The 21877-nt window shown below is 35.3% G+C and overlaps 4 protein-coding genes across 8 annotated transcripts; 2 read left to right on the plus strand and 2 right to left on the minus strand.

Annotated features, from left to right (window-relative positions):
• The first annotated feature begins 1588 nt into the window (after window positions 1-1588).
• On the plus strand, window positions 1589-4657 carry LOC126653832 (COBRA-like protein 7). Its single transcript, XM_050347782.2, has 2 exons — window positions 1589-2554; window positions 3136-4657. Exons 1-2 carry the CDS (start codon window positions 2023-2025, stop codon window positions 4545-4547), a joined length of 1944 nt encoding a protein of 647 aa, XP_050203739.1. The 5' UTR covers window positions 1589-2022; the 3' UTR covers window positions 4548-4657.
• Window positions 4658-4783: 126 nt separating this feature from the next.
• Window positions 4784-7184, minus strand: LOC126653833 (two-component response regulator ARR14-like). Of its 4 annotated transcripts, XM_050347786.2 has the most exons (7): window positions 6927-7184; window positions 6476-6628; window positions 5983-6381; window positions 5766-5851; window positions 5344-5686; window positions 5132-5247; window positions 4784-5043 (listed from the first exon to the last, which is right to left on the minus strand). In XM_050347786.2, exons 1-7 carry the CDS (start codon window positions 7108-7110, stop codon window positions 4963-4965), a joined length of 1362 nt encoding a protein of 453 aa, XP_050203743.1. In that variant the 5' UTR covers window positions 7111-7184; the 3' UTR covers window positions 4784-4962. The 4 variants fall into 4 exon arrangements, with proteins under 4 accessions (XP_050203743.1, XP_050203742.1, XP_050203741.1 ...); XM_050347785.2 differs by having other exon boundaries at window positions 5132-5683; XM_050347784.2 differs by having other exon boundaries at window positions 4784-5040; window positions 5132-5686.
• A 486-nt stretch (window positions 7185-7670) lies between these two features.
• LOC126685904 (syntaxin-42-like) lies at window positions 7671-10233 on the minus strand. Of its 2 annotated transcripts, none has more exons than XM_050379899.1 (8): window positions 9826-10233; window positions 9456-9735; window positions 9267-9356; window positions 8929-9006; window positions 8566-8643; window positions 8422-8487; window positions 8262-8342; window positions 7671-7996 (listed from the first exon to the last, which is right to left on the minus strand). In XM_050379899.1, the coding sequence occupies exons 1-8, from the start codon at window positions 10020-10022 to the stop codon at window positions 7889-7891; spliced, it is 978 nt and encodes a 325-aa protein (XP_050235856.1). In that variant the 5' UTR covers window positions 10023-10233; the 3' UTR covers window positions 7671-7888. The 2 variants fall into 2 exon arrangements, with proteins under 2 accessions (XP_050235856.1, XP_050235855.1); XM_050379898.2 differs by having other exon boundaries at window positions 9456-9738.
• Window positions 10234-19037: 8804 nt separating this feature from the next.
• On the plus strand, window positions 19038-21843 carry LOC126654089 (protein DEHYDRATION-INDUCED 19 homolog 5-like). Its single transcript, XM_050348144.2, has 5 exons — window positions 19038-19316; window positions 19419-19603; window positions 20525-20602; window positions 20754-21013; window positions 21530-21843. The coding sequence occupies exons 1-5, from the start codon at window positions 19238-19240 to the stop codon at window positions 21636-21638; spliced, it is 711 nt and encodes a 236-aa protein (XP_050204101.1). The 5' UTR covers window positions 19038-19237; the 3' UTR covers window positions 21639-21843.
• Window positions 21844-21877: the final 34 nt, after the last annotated feature.

The following is a 21877-nucleotide window of genomic DNA, read 5'->3' on the forward strand; positions in this document are numbered from 1 at the left end:
AATTAGAATGGGACAACAAAAATTCCATATTTTATCAATTAGAGTGGGACGGAGGGAGTAGTATTTTTTTTAGCTTGAGTAATTAATTGTAAAGGGGTCACATTAAAATGCCTGAATAATTTATAAACATTGATGTCTTTTGCAGTTTGTGGGAGAATTTAATCACATAATCTTAGAAAAATATTGCCGAGTCTACATATCTATCATATTTTCAGTTAAGTAAACATTATTTATTCACCAATTGAATAAACATTAAGTACTTTTGAATGGTAAAATAAAAAAATGATCATAGAATTTCAACTAATACAATCAGCAAAATTTAGGGAAAAATATTGTTAACTTTGATGATGAGGTGTTATTCACAAGATACGATCAACCAATTTTTAAATCGCACTGTCATGTTTTGATATGATGTTAATTCCTCCTCTATTTTTAATAGAGATGTCAAAGTAGTTTTAGAAGATGTCAAAGTAGTTTTTAAATTTTAGAAATTTGATTTCAATGTGTAATCCGTAAATGTGAATTGGTAGCTAGATTTTTTTTTATCGATGACTACCTTTACATTCATCATTTTTTTTATGAAATGACTCACTCAAAATTACTCAAAAATGTTTCATCTTTATATTTCTTACATTGCATTTAATAGAATTTTAATCCTTGACAAAAAAAAATACTTTCATGAGGAGGAGTAATCAACAGCAAAGTCCTCTTATCAAAATCAAATTAAAATTCAAAGGGCAACTCAACAAATTTAGCTATAAAATTTTAGCCACTCTTTAAAAAAAATTATAATGAAGTTTATCTTTGGTTAGGAGGTAATTTCTGATTCAGCCATTGTCTGCTTATCTGGTGAATGGCGATAGTTATCTAGATATGTTTATAGATTTGCATACCCGCTTAGCCCGCGAGTACCCGTTTGTTTTAGTTCGTATTTGAAAGTTAATTTTATCTTAAGTCCGGCTAGAGCCCGAACATGTAATATGCCCGAGTTTTTATGCACAAATATTCTTTATATAAGTCCAAAAAGGCTCGGCCCTCCACATATATAAAGTGTAAGGGTGAGTTAGACAACAAATATATATGAAGTTTGAATCGGACTCGGGCTTATATAAATATAATAAAAAGTCTGGATATGATCCGGTCCAAACCCACTTCTTGAATAGATCTAATAATGGGCTTGCGTCCGTATATTTTTTCAAATTCGACCATAAACCATGCTTGTCCGATTTTTTATGGGCGGATTTCTATGATTACGTAAATTTTCATATATGAAGGCCGAATCGGGTCGACTTGCATTAAAAATAGTCAAACACGGTTGGGTCCAGCCCGAGCCCGGCAAGACTCAGGCCACGAACTCAAGAGTTGATTAAGATTTGCTTGAAATATGAACTTCAATAATTTTCAAAAATTATTTAAATTATGGCAAGCACCAATCCCTTAATCTTTTTTTTTTTGTCAAGGATGGAAATCGACTCTCTCTAGTCTCAATTGTTAGTTTCTTAGTTATCAAGGCGTGGTTCGAACCCACAACCTCTTAATGCACTTAGAAATGCCTTAACCATCCAAACTAGGCCCACATGGGCACCAATCCCTTAATCATTTAAAACTAAAATAGCTAGACTTTCAAAAAACATCAACAAGCCTCATGCAACTATATAATAATGCATCCATGCAACAAGTCCAAACAAAACCAAGAAAAGTAATCAAACAACCTAATCTGCAGAAAATATCATCAAACTATGAACTAAGTTTACATTTGGAAGATAATTAATTATACATAAAAAAAAATACTCGGTACTAACCATACAATTAGAAAGCGACGTAAATCATAGGACTTGGTCTTAAACCATTTTCTTGTCCAATTCTCAAAAAGACCACTTCTTCAATTCTTTAAATTTTTATTATTTTGAGGTTAAATGCTAAAATCATCAGCCGGCATGCCATTAATTCAGTTCGATCGTTCAAATTAACCATCTCTGCTATAACTTAACGCAATCTCTGCTAAATTGTCAAGCTTTTTTAATGGCTAATTATATTCTTTTAATCAGTTTCATTACACTCTCAATCTTAGTTCACACTTCTTTATCTCAGTCACCATCGCCACCGCCGTTAAACGACACATGTAACGGTGTTTACTTGTCCTACAGCTACACAGGAGGCCGCCCTCTCCCGCCAACTGATGACTCAGCAAACCTACCCTACAGATTTGAGTCTGTTATAACGGTGCTCAATAACGGACGTGATGAGCTCAAGTCATGGAGGGTTTTTGTTGGGTTTAATCAGAGTGAGATTTTAATTTCTGCAACTGATGCTGTGTTGGCTGATGGTGATTCGTTCCCTGCTTTTGTTGGGAACGGTACCGTTTTTGTTGGGTTTCCCAGAACTGACTTAAAGACGGCTATTGAAACTGCCGGCGATGTTACTCAGACGGAGGTCAAGGTGATGTTGATCGGAACCCGGTTTGTGAGTGGAAACCCGGATGATGATGATCCGTTACCTGCTAATTTGACTCTTTCTAATCATGGCTATTCTTGCGCTGCTCCGATAAGACAAGGTATAGATGACTTCACAACCAAGTTAAAGATCATTAGTATATATTACTATTAATTTTTTTGTATGATTTAAATGCGAATAAAATCTCGAACTTTAGTGTAACTTGTAAATAAAACATGAACTTAAAAATATGGTAAATCTTCATTCTATCTCGCCGACCTGCCACACAACTCTGAAGTAACTAAGTGTCAAGTTTTGAACAATCGGAACATCGGTCTACTTTTTGTTAAAACACGCTAATATAAACACTATAATATATATTGTTCCAGCAGCCATATCAGTGTTTATCAATGAAAAATAGATTGGTATTTCAATTTTTTAAAACATGAAAATGTTCGTGTTATAATTGCCAAATACGCTAAATTTTATGATTTCTTTTTGGCTATAAACTCTCTTGCTTTTAATTCAAAATTCGATCTTTTTAATTTAGGATCTTTTCAATTCAGTATTGGTGGTTAGTTTCTTGGCAGTGGTAGCGCAACAATCTATATTACACGAAATCTTATTAGATCGTACAATTTTCGGAAAGGCATTTAAAACTCCGATGTTTGTTGAAGATGTGTTGTGTTTTGACTAATGTAGGCAATGAGCTGCAGCTTTGTTGCATTAAAGATTTGAATGCTGCACCAAACAGTATTCCTGAAGATAATTTTGAGCCTCGGGACGACGGTGATCTTGTAATTATGTATGATATAACAAGAACGTATGACAATGATTATTGGGCTCGGGTTTCAATTTCGAACCATAACCCTCTCGGTCGGCTCGAAAATTGGAAATTAAGCTGGGATTGGATGAGAAAGGAGTTCATATATGAAATGAAAGGAGCTCATCCGTACATTGTTGATACAACAGAATGCATATTTGGTGAGCAAGGTCAGCACTACAGGGGAATGGATTTTTCTAAAGCTTTGAGTTGTGCGGAAAGGCCTACAATTGTTGATTTGCCTCCAACAAGAGCTAATGATTCTAACATTGGCTTGGTTCCTTTTTGTTGTCGAAACGGGACTATTCTACCGCATTATATGGATCCGACCAAGTCTGCCTCGGTTTTTCTGATGCACGTTTTCAAGATGCCTCCGTATTTGAACAGGACAAAGCTCGATCCGCCACAGAATTGGAAGATCAATGGCACCATGAGTTCAGATTATCAATGTGGATCTCCGATACGGGTAAGTCCGAGCAGGTTTCCTGATCCAACTGGTTTGCCTTCGACAACAGCAGCAGTAGCTAGTTGGCAAGTTGTTTGCAATTTAACACATTTCAAGGAGGAGAAACCGAAATGTTGCGTGTCATTCTCTGCATTTTACAATGAATCTGTTGTACCTTGCAGCACCTGCGCTTGTGGCTGCAATAACAATCCGAGTCAAACCTGCAATGTCAAAGAACCGGCTCTTCTTCTGCCATCTGAGGCTCTCCTCATCCCATTTGAGAACCGGACTCGTTATGCTCTGAAATGGGCTGAGATGAAAAAAAGAACAGTGCCTAGTCCTTTGCCATGTGGGGATAACTGCGGAGTTAGCGTAAATTGGCATTTACTCTCGGATTACAAAGGCGGCTGGACTGCCAGAATCACCCTATTCAACTGGGGTGAAACTAGCTTTGCAGATTGGTTTGCAGCAGTTCAGCTGGACAAAGCAATTCCAGGGTTTGAAAAAGTATACTCCTTCAATGGATCTGTCCTGCAAAATTCGAGCAATACAATATTTATGCACGGTTTTAAAGACTTCAACTATCTCATGGCAGAAAGGGATGGTGACAATCCGAGAAAAGATCCACGGATTCCTGGTTCACAACAATCCGTGATCTTATTTACAAAGAAAACTACTCCGGGAATTGATGTGGCTGGTGAGGACGGGTTCCCAACTAAGGTTTTCTTTAATGGCGAGGAATGTGCACTTCCTGCAGTACGTCCGAGCAATGGCGAAAAAACCAGTGCAGCAATGAGTCTCCTCAGCCCTCTTCTAATTCTAGCAGTCTTCTTGATGCAATGGTAATAGAAGCCTTATTGTTGTTTCTCTTGTAGCTAGTTCAAGTTCTGATTCATCAATACTTTTATACTTGTCTGACTGTAAATCAAGTTCTATAGATCTTACTGTGTTACTCATATTTACTGTGTTTTTATATGTGTGCTATTGTAAAACTTAAATTCAATTTCATTCATTCTTGCATAGTAAGCAATCTCTTTCGGGTTTTTAAGATATTCTGAGAGACAGTAGGCATGCAGAGATGGTTTATGAAAACAAAACTTTTATTTCCATATATGTTTTAAGTCGTAAAATGACTTCGCAGCTGATGGAATTGATTATATCAAAACATTGGTGATTAAGAAGAATAAAAAAGAGATAAAACTGACTACATCTAATCTCTGCTACCAGCGAAAAAGAAAAAACCTTTACGAGAAATGCAGTTTCATTGAGGCTTCTGGAAGTCTGATTTATCAAATTGGGTAGCATTGTTGTATTTGATTTGAGGTGGTTCTTCCTCTTGCTGCTGGCAAAACAAAAACTCAAATCAATCCAACTTATTCTCTGTGCAGTTTAAGAAGTAACTTGATTAGAATTTGAAATGAAAAACAAACCTGAATGAAGGGGCCATGATAAATCTCATTCTGCTCAAATTGTTGGAGGTAAAGCGGAGGCTCGTAGATCAGCTGAGGTGTTGTATCTCCGTGTAACTCATCAAATGAATTACGAGCTGCAAAGTTTTGAGTAATCTGAGCAATATTTTCTTTGTTCCTGCAATCATACTCTTTACCATAACTGATATAAGAAAGAGTTTTGCACGAAGAACCTGCGTCAAAGTTGCCGTTGAACTGATAGTTATTTGCAGAAGGTTGGGCCATAGGGTAGTAACTCGGTTCCACCATTCCGGAGTGCACAAACTGCCTCCCTGGATCGCTAAAAGGCGGGCCAATGTTTGAGATCACATTTAATGGCACGCGTAGACCTGCTTGAGCATCCGCGATACTTGGCAAAGGGTATTGACGCGTACTGTGTCTATTGGCAAATAACTGGAGGTTTTCTAGTGATGGAGATTGCTCGGAAATGAACGGTCTGTTTATCCTTGACGGCATGAAAAGTTCTTGCTTTTGCTGTGGAGTCTCATCTTGCTTTCGAAGATGGATTCGATACTTCTACATCATACAGTCATATTAGTCCATGCGAAATCCCTCATTAAAGATATGATACACAAGAAATATATGGAGAAACTACCTGAAGGTGACTAGCAATATGTTCCCGAGTAATGTCATGAACATTCATTTGTTGCAAGCATTCCAAAATTTTAAGGGGAACCGCAGCTGTAATTACATGAGATAACAGTGAAAAGAAAATTCACATTATCACATGACATTAAAGAACATATCAAACCACTTGAGCTTATAAAAGCGAAAAACACTACTATTAGGAGACAAATTAAGAGTAATCATACATTCACCGAGATGTTTAACAGCTCGAACAAATTTCTCGTGAAGTTCATCCGTCCAAATCATTCGCTTTTTGCCCGTAGCTGCAGGGTCCGAGGCCTCACCAACACCATCATCATCTTTGTTGATTTTTCTCCGTTTTGAGCTTTTAGCGTCTCTCGTATTTGCAGGAGTCTTATCATCATCACCACCACCATCAGGTTTTGTCAACAGCAAATTACTACTACAATCTTTCAAGTTCATCATCTGTCCGAATTCTTCTTTGGCAGAATCTTTTTTCCGACGAACGACATGCTGCCATATCATTCTTAGAGCTTCCATCCTAATAGGCTTGATCAAATAATCACAAGCGCCATCAATAACACCTTTCTTTACAATTTCATGATCATCGTCGGACGACATCACTAATTACATAACACAACAGAACTATATTAAGTAAAGATTATCAAAAAATCATTATATATGACAAATCGAACTGAAATTGAAACTTTAACTTACAGACAACAGGCAGATCTAATTCAACTTCTGCAACCTGAAGAAGCTTGAATCCGTCTATATCCGGCATATGCAGATCAATCACAAGAATGTCAAAGTTGTTCTTCTCATCTCTAAGCATTACTAAAGCATCCTTGGATTTCAGACATGTGGTCACTAAAACATGCAGATTTTTTTAGTACCCTCGAAAATCACAGTCAAGATAAGTTAAAATTTAGAGTTGTTATTTCTGTTACAAGTAAACAAAAATTCAAATGTAATTCTGTTATATCATGATAGAGTGCAAACACTTCTGTTATACCTATTCTAAATTCACAATTCAAAATTTGAAGTTTTATAATCTTCTAAAACCAACTAAAATTTCGAAAACAAAAAAAAAACAAACGAAAATCATAATTTTTTTTACGTGAAAAAATGAAACAGAACATAAAAAATGTATTATTCGTGCATGCACCTTTGTATAGGCAAACTTTAAGCATTCGTCCGAGAATTGTAAGACAAGTCCGATCATCATCAACAACAAGAACCCTTAAACCGGTCGGAAATTCACCGGAAATAAAATCACTTAATTTGCCATGGCCATGGCTATGGATACTACTCGCTTCTATAATACCCTTTCCATTGTTATTCGTTTCCATCTCTTCAATAATATATTATGTAATCTTTACTTTTTTTAATTTAAGTGATGAAAAATATTGAAGACAAGCATGGGATGAGAAAACAGAAGAAGAAAAAATGTATGTAAGTGAAGATTCAGAGTATATTTATAGGAAAATCTTTGATATTTTTTGAAAAATCTTTTTAATTAAGGTGAGTAAATTAAATACTTAATAATGAGAAACTAATTTATAGGATACTTACTAACCCTTGTAAATATCTGCCTTATTTGGTGGAACTGATTTAAGAAATGTAACTCCCTTATTCGAAACCAAGGGAAGAGATAAATCTCATACTTCTCTTATATTTTATGAGTATAAATAGAAAAGGAATTAATTTTTTATTTCCATTTTCTATATTTTACTTGTATAGGAAATTCACTCACGTTTTATTTTGGCAAGAGTGTGTTTGTTAGTGCAACTTCAGTCCTGAATAGGCATTTAAATAAGACTTGATTCTTGAAATTTAAAACAAAACAAATTAACATAAATTTTAAACAGAATTTAGAGGTAATTTACTTGATAAACATTCATAACTCAAATTTCAAGACCCAACTATATACTTTATTGGATATTTGCAAAAATTGCGATAAAGAACTGTTACAACAAATTTGTATTCAATTTAGAATGTTATATCAGAACTATAACAAAAATCTAACTAATGTAAAATGGGTCAGAAACATGAACCGGGCTATCTTTAAAATATTAGCAGTCAGAATTAGATTCCTATGGATGTACATAACAGAGGTTACAGGTAACTTTAGAGAAACAACTCTTTGAGGATCAAGAGAACAAGCATGACGAAACACATAATAACGAGCACTGTCGCACACTTCACCATTCCTCCTTTCTGCTGCGACCTTTCCGCCTGCAATTACACGACACCAATCATCATATTGTTGAATGGACCGCTAATACTAATCCAATCCCCGATGCACTAATATAAATCTTTGAAAAAATCAAATGCTTTAACGTTTTCACTTCTTTCTTTTAGATGAAACATTCAATCTAAAAATATATATATGCTAGTAACATGTGAATATGATGAACCCCACATTAATCATAATCAAGAGAGATATAGGACATACGCATTTCAAAAAGTTTTTCTTTTAAAGGAAAGATAAAAAGAATACCTTCTGTAGCTGTTTAAAGCCCTCCTCTACGGATGTAGCAACACTCTGAATGTTATGGTCTATTCTATCAACAATTGTACCCTGCAAGAGAACACAAATTTTATTGCTACCCGTAACTGATAAATACGTTTACAGCAAGTTAGAAATTTGAGGCCCAAACCTGGTCTATCACAAGGACAGATAGGTCCTTCATAATTTGTGCGAGCTCATGTACTGATGCCACGACCTACAAAGACATATAACATCATTTACAATAAGATTTAAACACCAAACTTTAAATAATCAACTAAATACATCCTTATACCTGATTGATCTCTCTCTCCCTTTCCTTAGTAAATTGCTCACTCTTCTTTAGCTTACTCATTTGGTGATCGTTAAAACCCTGTATTTGACAACCATGTAATTATTAAATTGATCCGACAATAAGTTTTAAGAGCCCTTTAAAAAAGAAAATCGAACAGACCCAATAATGTTCATAAAAAGGTTCCGACTTCTGAAATGTGGTCTTATATCTGACTGTATAATTCCTTATGAGAAAGTGTCATTGTGTATTATTCAATTTTCATTTCTGGAAAAAAAATTAGATCTAAACTACCCTAGAAGTAGATAACTCAATGTAATGTAGAATGTTTTTAACATGAGCCACGAAAAGGAAAAAAACGCATACCACATCACTGAATTCACCATCTTCATATGTAAATTTGTTCTCGTTTAAGTTTAACTCCAAGTCAACCCCATCATTTCCCTGAACCATAAGACAACTGTTTTAAACAATTAATAATAACATAGTACAAGCGCAGCAGGTAAATGCAATATCACCAAATTTAAGCACAGAATAATGCTACAGAAAACAATCACCATTTTAAGCAAATAGTGTGTTTAAACGATAAAAAACAAGCAATTATAGATTGTTATAGCATCAATCAATCAACACTGGTCATATAAGCATAATAATAACATTATCCTAAGAAAATGTATGCAAATTTGTACATACGAAGAACATACCTCCTTTTGCTGCTGGAGACGCCTAAGATACATTGACTGTCTTCTCCGAAGATCCATTGAAAGATTCTGAAGTTGTACCGCAAGAGAACGCTATAAAAAAACATAAAAATCACATCTATTACCATGAATTGAAATCCATAACACACCAAGCATCGATAAAATGACCAACTATACTAACATTCAAAATACCTGCACATTTTTCCTAACATTAGAATCCTCAGTAGACTCAGTAACAGAAAGTTTCTTTAACCTCTTCTCAGATTTCCTCAACAAATCAGTAATCTCTCGCGTAAGAGACTCAATCAATCTCTGATCATCTTTACCGTCTCCGAACGAAGGCATTAGCGCCTTGGAGTGAGCTTTAACTAATTCCGCCATTTTAGCTCTAATTCGTTGGATATTCACATTCATTTCTTCGGTATCGTCCACCCATGCCGGTGGCAGACCAATAGTAAATGCATCGGCAGAACTACTGCACCAATTAGGCAATTAATAAATAATTTATGGATAACAGTATTAAAAGAAACCCTAATTTAAGTTGCAATAATAATAATAATACCTAGAAGGACCGGGATCGTCTTCTTGGGTACTGAGTGGAGCATAGGAGGAGTGTTTGGAACGGAGAAATGAAGTGCTGGACATTTCGATAACCGCTCCGTTTAAAGCAACGGAAGCTGACGATGATAAAGGAGCACGCACGCTTTTGACTGCGTCCCTGTGTTTCTTGAATAGCGACGTTCGGTTTCTCGTCGCCATTGATGACTTGGAAGAAATCAAATCGAAAGCTCAGCGATAGGTTAGTTTGATGAATTTATTTGAGATTGTGAGGCGGGAGAGGAATTGAAATTGAAGAAAATTTTCGAATTTTTAAGAAGAAAGGTGGTTAAATTTGGTACCAGATTGGTTGTGGAGCTTGGAATTTTGAGTCGGAATGTTGCTTGAAAGTGGGAACTGATGCTGCTTTGCGCGTTTCCGTTAGACCTGTTCATGGACTCTTTGAGAAAATGGGCTTTCTGAGTTTGGATTTGTTCTGGCCCAATTTTTATTTTACATTTTTCATTTTCATATTTTATTTAAACAATTACAAAAAAATTGATAAATACTCCTAAAAGTTTCATAAATGCTAATCTTTTTTATTTTAATTCATCGGATCTCATTAAATTGAATATGAAACAGTTACATTTGTGAAAAATTCGGGATAATTTGAAACTAAATCGGATGACCTGACATGGAACAGACAACATGTTGCCTGATTCGCAGACCTTACTTACAAAAATAAAAATAAATTATTAATTGTTTCGCGAATTAAGTGCAGTCTTCAATCACTCTTCGTTCAAACTTTTCCAAACACCAGCAAACTCACAGCATCTGATTCAATCAACGCTTGCTATAACACTCCTTCTAAAAAAAATGACAACTCATTCTAAAAAGGAGACAACAAACCTTTCACAGAGAAAAGACAACAAACTTTTCATAAAAAAAGGACAAAATAAAACATTCATAAAACAGACAAATAATAAAAAATAAATAAAACTAGTATAGCTCATAGACGAATCCATTTTGTTAATGAAAGATTTTCAATATATCGTCTTGATAATTGAATTGCGCTTCGTGATAAATTTTAATCCGTCAGAAAAATGAAAAAGAATTATTTATTATATTTTATGAACATAAACAAAAAGGGTGACTATCGTCAATAGAAAAATTAAGACATTGACGGCTGTTAAAGAAAAAATAATAAAAAAAGCTTTAGGCGGATAGGGTTTGTTAGAGAGAAAAGAGAAGAGAAGGTAAGAAGCAAACAAACAAACACTTAAGTTTGTGTGGTGTTTTATGCTAATCCTTTTTAAAAAAATCACTCAACACATTTTTATCTTTTTGGTTAGAGGTATGGACTTTTTAGGTCAGGATAGGATTTTAAATCAAGGGTCTAAATTTCTGGCTTTAAAGTTTAATTTTAGGGGTTTTAAACCTCTTTCTCTAAATCCCCATATAAGAACGCATTTCTAACATCGAATTGATATAAACGCCAACCAAAATTAGCAGCTAAAAACAAGAGAGCATGAACAATATTCATTTTTACTACGGGAGCAAAGGTTTTTTGGTAATCTACCCTATATGTTTGTGTATATCCTTTTACAACCAACCGAGCCTTATACCTTTCTAGTGAACCATCAGCTCTATATTTCGAAGTAAACACCCATATACATCATATTACTTTCTTTCCTTTAGGCAAGTCTACAATTTTCTAAGTCATATTTCTCTCTAGGGCATTCATCTCCTATTTCATAGCTTGTACCCAATTCTTATTTCTAAGGGCCTCCTCAAGTGTTTGAGAAATTGAAATAGAGTTGAAGGAGGCAAGGAAAGTCTTATGTTGTGGAGAAAGTCTATGAAATGATACTAAATTTGACATTAGATACTTAGTGCATTCTCGGGTTTATTTCCGATCTACAATAGGCAGATATAAATCATCAACTTCGCAAGGAATAAATTCAGATTGAACACACAAGGGTGAAGGTTCATAATTAGTACCTGATTTTTCGGTACAGATTATTTGATAGGCAGATCTGAATTATCAACTACACAAGAAATAAATTCATATTGAACACGTATGGGAGAAGGATTAGAATCAGTACCTGTTAGATTAAGGACTTTCTTCCTTGAGTAAAACTTAAATGGCGTAGCAAGATTCAAACCAGTTTTAGCTCTTGTCAGCTCTGTTTCAAGGGTAGAATCAGGTTCAATTTCATTATTAGCATGTTCAACTTCAGATTCAGCAATAGGTTCAACTTTAAGTGTAGGATCAGATTTGGAAGACTTCAAATCTGATCCAAGATTAAATTCTTCATCTTCCCACGAACTCCCCCCCTGAATAGGAGCACTATTACTATGAAAGTAAGGTATCTGTTCAACAAATGCGACATCTATAGAGGTAAAATCTTTTTAGAAGGTGGATGATAACACTTGTATCATTTCTTTGTATTAGAGTATCCCACAAAAATACATTTTAGGGCTCGCGAGTCGAGTTTTCCTCTATTATGTGAATGGATATGTATGAAAAGCAACACAACCAAACACTTTTGGAGGAAATTTTCCAGAGGCATTAAAATCTGGATAAAAATCAGAAAATATAGTTACAGGACTTCGATTATTCAATACTTTAGAAGGTACTCTATTTTTCAATTATGTAGCAGTTAAAACAGTCTCTCCCCAAAAGGATTTTGGAACTTTACACTGAAATAAAATGGCTCGAGTGACATTAAGTAAGTGCCTATTTTTCCGTTCGCAATCCCATTTTGTTAATGTGTGTCTACTCAAGATGACTCGTGTATTATACCTTATTATGGAAAAAAAGATGAAAGAGTTTGATTAAAATAATCTTTTGCATTGTCTAATCTTACTCTTTTAATCGAACTTCCAAATTGTGTATAAATCATTATAATGAACATTTGAGAAATACTACCCACTTCAGATTTTTCTTTCATAAGATATAACCAAGTAGTTTTAGTGCAATCATCAATGAATATGACAAAAACCATTTAGATTTAGAAAGATCATAAATTCTACACGAACCCCAAATATCAGTATGTGTCAAAGAGAAAGATCTAGTAGATCGTGTATTACTTAATGGAAATGATGCTCGATGATGTTTAGCTATTTCACACGTATCACAATGAAAACTACTAAAATCTTCATTCTTAAAAAGCAAAGGAAACATGCTCTTAAGTAAAATAAAAGGTGGATAACCAAGACGGTAATGGTGAAGCCAAATTTCAGATTTATTAGATGGGTTACTTGAGAAACAGGTGAGGGATAACTGATTGCTCTTGTTCTTATTGTCACTCATGTCCTTTAAGTAATAAAGTCCATCGTTAACCTTGGCAAGTCCAATCATCCTCCATGTAACCAAATCCTGAAAAACACAGTGAGTAGAATAGAAAGTTACTTTGCAATTTAGATCTTTGGTAATTTGATAAATTGACATAAGATTGGTAGATAATTTTGGTACATGCAACACATTATTTAGGGACAAAGAATCATATATTTTTATTGTTCCTTGACCTGCAATAGTTATAGGAGATCCATCTGCAATAATAATTTTTCTATTTCCAGAACATGGGTTATAGGAATTAAATCTGATTGGACTATGAATCATATGGTCAATGGCTCCGGAGTCGATGACCCAAGAGCCTAGAGAGGACATACTCGAGGCATTTAAATCATGAGAGTTGAGGCACTTACCTGATTGAGCTAATGAACACGTACCAGAAGACTTCTCAAGAGAACTTAGAAAGTTTCTTAGCTTGTTAATTTCTTCCTTCTCGAGATCTCCAAAATCAATCTAGTTGGATTTTTCTGGAGATTGATCTTCGCTATTAGTTAAGTGGGCTTTTGCTCTTTCTAAATCCTCCTTTACGACTAAGGACTTGTTCCTTCCCATGGAGCTTTAAGCAATCCTCTCGCGTATGGCGTGATTTTCTGCAATAAATGCACTAGATTAGGTCTTTATTTGATTCTGGACGCCAATTACCAATATTTGTTTCCTTATTCTAAAATTTTGTGGAAACCATTGCTAAGCCTTTTAATGTTTTGGAATCAAACATAACTTTTCTCCTATTCTCTTCAGCCCGAATCAGTGATATTGTCTTATTTAGAGATGGTAATTTCTCCTTACCTAATATCTACACTCTTACCTGATCAAATTTCATATTGAGACCAACAAGGAAATTATAAACTCTATCTTTTTCAATAAAGTTGTGCAAGGTGACTGCATTATCGCTACACAACATCTGAATACACTGATATTGATCCATTTCTTGCCACAAATTTTGTATAAGATTAGTCTACTGAGTGACCGAACGATTACCTTGTTTAGTGGTTGCAATCTTCGTTTTTATCTCATAGATCAGGGCTGCATATCCTACCTTTAAGTAGGTCTGTCGAACAGCATGCCATATGTCTTTAGCTGGTTATAGGAACATGCAAGTGTCACTTATTTCAGGTAACATGGAATTCCACAACCATGACATGACCATGGAATCCTCTTCATCCCAAGCATTGAATTTAGGATCCTCCTTTTTTGGTATAGTTCCAAGCAAGTGACTGAGTTTGCCTTTTCCTTTGAGGAATGTTTGAACAAATTGTGACCACTTTAAATAATTTTTTCCATTCAGCCTATAGATTGCCTGGATATTCTGTAAATCTCCTATTTGTTGAGCGTTTAATGACTCAGTACTAGAATTGATTTTTGACGTTTCTGACATGTTGAAGTTTTCAACAAGAACAAGAAGGGGAATCAAGGCCGAGAAAAGAAAAATCAGTAATGAAGGCTGAAAAAAACTGCACTTCACTTTAGAGGCTTTTAAAAAGAAAATACTCAGCAATGAAGGCTGATTGAAGAAGGTTCCAAGAGCAATCAATCCCCCCCCCACGCATCTCACGTAGGCCGAGCCAAATTCAAACTATGTGAATGGACAAAGCTCCTATACCATATTGGATTCCATCTTAAAACTAATTGATGTTAAGTGGAGGTCCCCAACCAATATTTAAACACATGTCCATTCACAAACGCAATCAATATGGGATTCCCACTTCAATACATTTTTATCTCTTTTTTTCTGGGTTAGAGATTTGGATTTAGGCTAGGATGGGCTTTTAAATCAAGGGTCTAGATTTTTAGCTTTAGAGTTTAATTTTTGGGGTTTTAAGGTTTAGTTTGTAGGGTGGTGGGCGACAATTTATTTAGTCAATCGTCGGCATGGGTTGTGGCCGGTGGTGGCGATCGATGGTAAGGATGGTGGTTGGAGGTGAGGGTGGTGGCCAGAGGCTAAAAGGGGGAGCGGCAGTCGATGGTGGCCGGCTGAAGGTGATAGCTTGCCGAAGGCGTTGGTGGCGGCCGCAAGTGATCGAGTTCGAGGGATTCCGCTTCAGTGGGTGTATCCTTTAAACTTGACAGTTTGAGGTTGACGAGTCATGTAGAGTCCACTTCGGGGGTGGATCTCCGGAGACTTGACACACTATAATACTGAGTTTGGTGTAATTTAATATTTAAATTTTTACATTGATAACATAGTGATAACATCTTACATAGTGAAGCAACCTCGCCAAAAGTAATTGTTGCTAAGTCAAGCAATTTTTCGACCTAGTGTTTAGGGGGGTCACCGAGCTACAAGAGATGACGTCACACCTTGGCCTAACATCGGGCAAAGACCATCAGAAAATATTTCCCCGAGCTGTGATGATCGATATCACAGCTCGGTTAGGCAAAACTATTAGGTCGGATGTCACGACCCGATTTCTCGAGCTGCGACCGATGCTAGGGAATGTGAATTTTGGTTCAAAAACCCGTAGCAAGCCTAAATTTTACCTAAAAAAAATTTCGCGTTTAAAAATCATTATAAAACTTAAGTATTTAATTTTCAAAAATTTGGCAATATAACGGCTATAATTTTAACTAGCCAACACCTGTTAAATCTCAAACCACCCTACACCATAAACTTTATACAACCACACATATATTGCCAAGTACCATTCTCAGCATTTATAAAATATACATATTAAGTTGTGCACATATTTAAATAATACATAGTGCGGCTTGACCAGGTGCTCTATGCCCTCGAGCCGCCACCCTCATCCTAGGTCCTCTAGCTCACCTTGGAACATTAACTCCCCTAACTACCGATCCAGAAGTCTCATCTCTATGGACCAGAGGCTTTGGCCTCTCACGAGGGAAATAAAAAGGAAGGACAGGGTTGTCATTCCATTCACGGTCACTCATTATCCCATATGCTCATGTGTGAAGTTAAACAACTCAGCGAAGTCCGGTCCCAAGCCTCTTACATAGCGGCGGTTCACTTCCTCATTATCCCTATCAGTTTCCGGGACCGCTTGCATCATGCAAAGAAACTCTTAGTGTAAGATTATATAGTGAGCACACCCCTAGAAAAGATGTTCAACATCGCTCTGAGGCTATTCAGACTTGCCTTTGCCTAAGTCTCCCTCAAAGCGCTACTTCCCTATGATCGCGGTACCTTTGGGTCTCAGTCCAAAACTGCCATCTCTTAAACACTTCAATGTCAGAATCTTCAGAAGGATCTTTCGATGGATCCTCTTCTTACTCACTTTCTTCGCTAGGCTCTTCTTCATCCTCTTCAAGCAACTCTTAGAGTGTTACAGATCTAACTTGACCTTCAACCCCTCCATTACCATTATTCATTACCCCATTCTGATGGATCTCTGGCGATCCTTCACCATCAGCTAAGTACCCATTTTGATGGACTTCAGGTAGCCCACCATCCTAGCCTAACTTGTTGAGCAGGAGGCGCTTCCTCCTCATCTGACACTGCATAAACTCGTGCTCTCCTTAACCCAGGCATACTATAATATAAACAACTCCAAGATAAGGTACTATAGGCACACTTAATTATTATTCACACGCAATATGTGTAATTTAATACGTAATTCTTAGCACTTAGTCTACATTTATAATTCATACCCAAAACACATTAAGAGTTGATAAAAATAACGATTACAAGTCAAGACATGATACAAATCCTATGCTGCAGTTTTTTCCTAGTTTGACTCTTCTAAAGTAGTGGTATCCTGGACCAACTGCTCTGGTACCACCTTTGTCACGACCCGATTTCTCGAGCCGCGACCGGCGCTAGGGAATGGAAATTTTGGTTCCGAAACCCGTAGCAAGCCTAAATTTTACCTAAAAAAAATTCGTGCTTAAAAATCATTATAAAATTTAAGTATTTCATTTTCGAAAATTTGGCAATATAACGGCTATAATTTTAACTAGCCAACACCTGTTAAATCTCAAACCACCATGCACCATAAACTTTATACAACCACACATATATTGTCAAGTGTCATTCTAAGCATTTACAAAATATACATATTAAGTAGTTAAACTATAACTACCTCTGATGTTTGTTTGTTAATCAGAAAACGAGACCTAACAAAAAGCTATAGACAGAAGCGATTACTAGCCCAAAACATACTTAAACCGCTAATAGGACCTTGATAAAAGTGTAAGTTTGAACTACTGCAGCGTTAGAAAGCCAGAAGTTGTACATGCAAAAAGTGATGAGCCTTCCGAAACAAGGAGTGGAGGCTCGACCTGAACGCTATCTACTGGACACCTGAAAAATTTAATAATCAACGGGTCAGACATAGCTGAGTGAGTTCACAATTTACTAATAGTTATAATTAAAACAAGGTCGCATTAAACAGTAAAACATACTTTGCTATGTATTCGAATAAGACTTAAGTAGCAATTTTCCCCCTCAACTTGTAAGCAATGGACAATTAACACACAAATTAACTTTGTGGTCAAATTAGTCATGAACTTGCATATTATGGGCAATTAGTCCCAATTTAGCAATTTGCCCCTAAACTTGTAAATTATTTGTCCCTCAATTGGCAATTTGTCCCATCAAATTTTAAGCTATTTTTTCAAATTGGGGCTAATTGCCCATAATATGCATGTTCATGACTAATTTGACCACAAAATTAGTTTGTGTGTTAATTGCCCATTGCTTACAAGTTGAGGGGGCAAATTGCTATTTAAGTCATTCGAATAATAATAATTTATAATGAAACATACTTTGATAATAATGATTAATTAGTCATACATAAACATAAAATATAATTTAATAGTTTTCAATATCGGATCCGTTCGAAACCCTAAACTCAAGTGCTATGTACTTGTTGGACACAATCGATAAAAACTATTTTTCGATCATATCGTCCAAGTGGTCGGGTCCCGAGATAGTTTGACCGAGTTACCCGCAACCATCTCTTAATCCCAAGTTGTGGGTCCCGAGATAGTTCGACCGAGTTATCCATTAGACACCGGTTCCGAGATAGTTCCACCGAGTTAAACCTCGTGTCTATCACATTTCTTTTATCCTCCTTTTCCTTAATCAATCGATATTCATAATTTATCATTTCAAATCATTGACCATAGACGCCTATACTCGTATCAGTACTGGTGATCACACAGCCTATTGACGCTCAATAGGTAGCTCGTTTCCCACGGATCACTTATCGAATTTAAATAATAACTCCGCAAAATAAACGATTATAAATTCGTATAATAAATGTATGCATATCGAAACTAGTAAAATAACAATTATTTTAACTAACATCTCAAATTATCTATGGCAATATACATGCTTCAAGGTATAAAAATATAAAGAGCATCAAACTAATTATTATATACTCTTTACAATATCCGATACTATTTTAATGGCGATCTCGAGATCTAACCTTTGTCAACGATAAATTACATTACCCTTAATAAATCCAAATTATAGTATGAAATATTATCTTTCTAAAGAATCAAAATTAAATTCTAATTTCACAAATGTTTTAGAATATCATTTTATTTGCAATACCCTCTAAAATAAGAGTGTTTATCCCATGCATTAGTTGTGTCATGTCATATTTACAACAAGCCAATGGAAATTTGCGATAGAAAATCTTTTATTTATTATTTAGTTTTTTTATTATGATTTTTTTTATATGACTAACGCATCATTGGTTTGTTGCACGAATGACATGTCACAATGGTTGCGTGCAATAATTTTTGTTAAAATAAATGATTACCCAAGTAAAAGACATAAATGACCGAAAACCTTCGATCGGTTCGCACACTTTCAACAAACAGACAAAAAATGGGCAAAATAGTAAATAAAATGGGTCGGTCCAAAAAAGATCAACCAGCTAAAAGACTTTTCCTATTCTCCCATAAAATGGTGGTTTTGAGACGATACGCGGGAATTGGAGGTCGTTTCGGGATCAATCAAACTAATTAAAACCCAAATTTTTTCTCCACCTTCCTCCAATTTCAATCACATCTTCTCGCTATTAATTTCTTCATCCGTACGATTCATTACATTTTCCGTACATTAATTTAATTTTACAAATAAAAATCTGCTGGTCAGAGTAAAAATTGAGTGATGGAAGACGATTCATGGAGCTTTGCTTTTTCGAATACTTCATCGAGAAGCTACCAGTCAGCTCTTAGATCTCTTTCTGGTAATTTCTTATGCCTAGACTCTAATTTTTTTATTGTTTATTAATTAATTTATTTATTAATTAATGTTTTACTTATTATTGTGTGGTTTTGTTTTTGATTAGATCTTTGTATTGATTTAGAAGAGGTGGATGGAGATGGTAACAATAATAATTATTATTATGAGGAAGATGAGGGTGAGGATGATGTACGGACGGAGTATCCGTGTCCGTTTTGCAGTGAGGATTTTGATTTAGTTGATTTGTGTTCTCATATTGATGATGACCATCCTTTTGAAGCTAACCCTGGGGTATGTTGTGTTGTTTTTTTACATTTCTTATTGTAAAAATTAATTTCATTTTCTAATGTATTTACGGTTTTGCCACTTTTTCTGTGTTGACTCGTGATACCTAATGGCGACTGGTGTTTATGTTTATTTTGTTGTTGAAAAGTTTTGGCTTTTTTGTTTTGTTCAATTTGTTTGTGTGTTTAAGTTGTTCTGAATGTTTTATGTAATTGGTTTTTGCTTAGGGTTTACTGTTATTTGATTGTTTGGTTGGTAATAGTTTTAGTCTTAATTGTTCCGTGTTTAGTCTTAAATGTTCCGTGTTTAGTCTTAATTGTTCCGTGCGCCCCTGGAAACATAGTTCCATCAATTGCTGGTTATTTTTTTTCATATGTTAGTCAATCATGTAATCGTTGGACATGTCTACTCCGACTCTGCATCCTATGTATTATTCTAGTTTTAAACTTTAAATTCTTATGTCTCGTTGTCTAGTGATGTTACTCACTACTATTCAGGACTTCACTTGCTGTATTTGCTAGCCCTAGCTTTAAAGTCATTACGCACATTTTGATTTTGACCTCTGTAGTTTTCATCAAAATAAATTGTATTGTCAACATTATTAGCGATAGATGCTCAGTTTAAGTTTGAGTATAAGTTCATAATTCTTTATAACATTTTAAGATAGTTTTTTAGAAAGCTCGATTTTCCTATAATTCTTATTAGTGGCATCAGACTTGAAGTTAGGAACATGTCTAGATCTTATTTGTCACATCTAACTTGACATCAATCGGGTTATTACTTTCAGTGCTTCAGTTGTCTAATATTTAATAGGTTGATTGAATATGTTTTTGCTGTAATTAGGATATTTGTTGGTATGCCTTATTGAAAATCTAATACTGCATTTCTTGGTGCAATTTACTTACGGTACGACTATAACTGTTGCAGATATGTCCTGTATGCGCGACAAGAGTGGGGACGAATATGGTTCGACATATAACTATCCATCATGGGATCATTTACAAGATATCCTTTTGATTCATTTGATATTTGGAACTTGGAATTAGCCCTGACTGTCCTTTTGAATAAATTCAGTTACTTAATTTTTACTCTTTGCTCTATGTTATGGTTTTAATTAGAGTTGGATTATATTCTGTATTCCTTGACAAGTAATTACAGGTTGCAAAAGTTAAAGTTTCAGAAAGACGAGTCTTACTCAACTCTTTCCCGTCTAAAGAAGGAATTACAAGATGGATATTTCCAATCCCTACTCGATGTGCCATCGCAATTGGCATCATCATCGAAGACGGAACCTGATCCTTTGCTGTCATTCCTTTACAATGGAACTCCCGCTGATAAAGCTAAAAGCATGCAGCCTGATTGTTTAACCAATGTATCTTCAGAAGAGAAAACCTCTGATGCAAAAATCGTAGAAAGGTTAGTTGTTTGCTGCCTTTATTCACATTCTCTCTTGGAAAGAAAAATTGATTGCTTAGATTAATCTTATTTTACGTTGCCAAGTGTGAAAGAATTCTATTGGATGGGATGCTTAAGCAAAACTATTTTAAATTATGAGCATGCCAACATTCTGGCGACATATCTTATAATATAGTAGGAATGGAACAAAGATAAATAGTTAAGGTCTTAAGTACTCTTAACTCTTGGGGCTATGATATAAATGACAAGCCATGAAGCACAGACACTTCACGGAGATGCTGTATACAGGAGGAGGAGGGCACGGGGACACGGTGAAGACATGTATTGGGGATGGAAAATAAGCGTCCCAACAGTTTTTACTATTGAAAATAGGGGATACATTATATTTCAGTGAATACAGATACCCATGAAATCTCTAGTGCTGAATTTTTCCTTTTCCGCTTAGGTTATGCATTTGCTACGATGTTTACATTTTATATTTCTAATCTGAATACATTTATTATTGTTTTGATTCAGAGATGTTCAGCAACCTCCTTTGACAGACAAGGAACAACTGGAGAAGGGCAGAAGAAGCCAATTTGTACAGGGGCTAATGTTGTCTACTATCTTTGACGATGACTTGTGATAATAAGGCATTGTTGGTTTTTAAGTTCTGATCAAAATTAAGGCTATTGTAATATTTATTGAAAAGAAGCTAGGATAGATTCAGCATTGGTGAAAAGTATGATCATTACCAATCAATATAAGCCATTTAGCCAGGTCAGTGCCTTAATTTGATGTACTTTGTATTCGGAACTCTTAATTCTTAATGAAATAGTATTTCCTCTTTATGATTATAGAAGCCTGGTATCTTAATTACTTCAT

This window comes from Mercurialis annua, linkage group LG6 (assembly GCF_937616625.2).
Source record: "Mercurialis annua linkage group LG6, ddMerAnnu1.2, whole genome shotgun sequence".
NCBI classification, from domain to species: Eukaryota; Viridiplantae; Streptophyta; class Magnoliopsida; order Malpighiales; family Euphorbiaceae; genus Mercurialis; species Mercurialis annua.

Excerpts from the sequence above, each read along its gene's own strand:
- LOC126653832 (XM_050347782.2), top strand. The coding sequence starts at position 2,023 with ATGGCTAATTATATTCTTTTAATCAGTTTCATTACACTCTCAATCTTA. Across the intron at positions 2,555-3,135 it reads CGCTGCTCCGATAAGACAAG|GCAATGAGCTGCAGCTTTGT; the intron begins GTATAGATGACT and ends TGACTAATGTAG.
- LOC126653833 (XM_050347783.2), bottom strand. The coding sequence starts at position 7,110 with ATGGAAACGAATAACAATGGAAAGGGTATTATAGAAGCGAGTAGTATC. Across the intron at positions 6,382-6,475 it reads ATTAGATCTGCCTGTTGTCT|TGATGTCGTCCGACGATGAT; the intron begins GTAAGTTAAAGT and ends TTATGTAATTAG. Across the intron at positions 5,852-5,982 it reads TGTTAAACATCTCGGTGAAT|CTGCGGTTCCCCTTAAAATT; the intron begins GTATGATTACTC and ends ATGTAATTACAG.
- LOC126685904 (XM_050379898.2), bottom strand. The coding sequence starts at position 10,022 with ATGGCGACGAGAAACCGAACGTCGCTATTCAAGAAACACAGGGACGCA. Across the intron at positions 9,739-9,825 it reads GACGATCCCGGTCCTTCTAG|TAGTTCTGCCGATGCATTTA; the intron begins GTATTATTATTA and ends TAATTGGTGCAG. Across the intron at positions 9,357-9,455 it reads ATGTTAGGAAAAATGTGCAG|CGTTCTCTTGCGGTACAACT; the intron begins GTATTTTGAATG and ends GTTTTTTTATAG.
- LOC126654089 (XM_050348144.2), top strand. The coding sequence starts at position 19,238 with ATGGAAGACGATTCATGGAGCTTTGCTTTTTCGAATACTTCATCGAGA. Across the intron at positions 19,317-19,418 it reads AGCTCTTAGATCTCTTTCTG|ATCTTTGTATTGATTTAGAA; the intron begins GTAATTTCTTAT and ends GTTTTTGATTAG. Across the intron at positions 21,014-21,529 it reads GATGCAAAAATCGTAGAAAG|AGATGTTCAGCAACCTCCTT; the intron begins GTTAGTTGTTTG and ends GTTTTGATTCAG.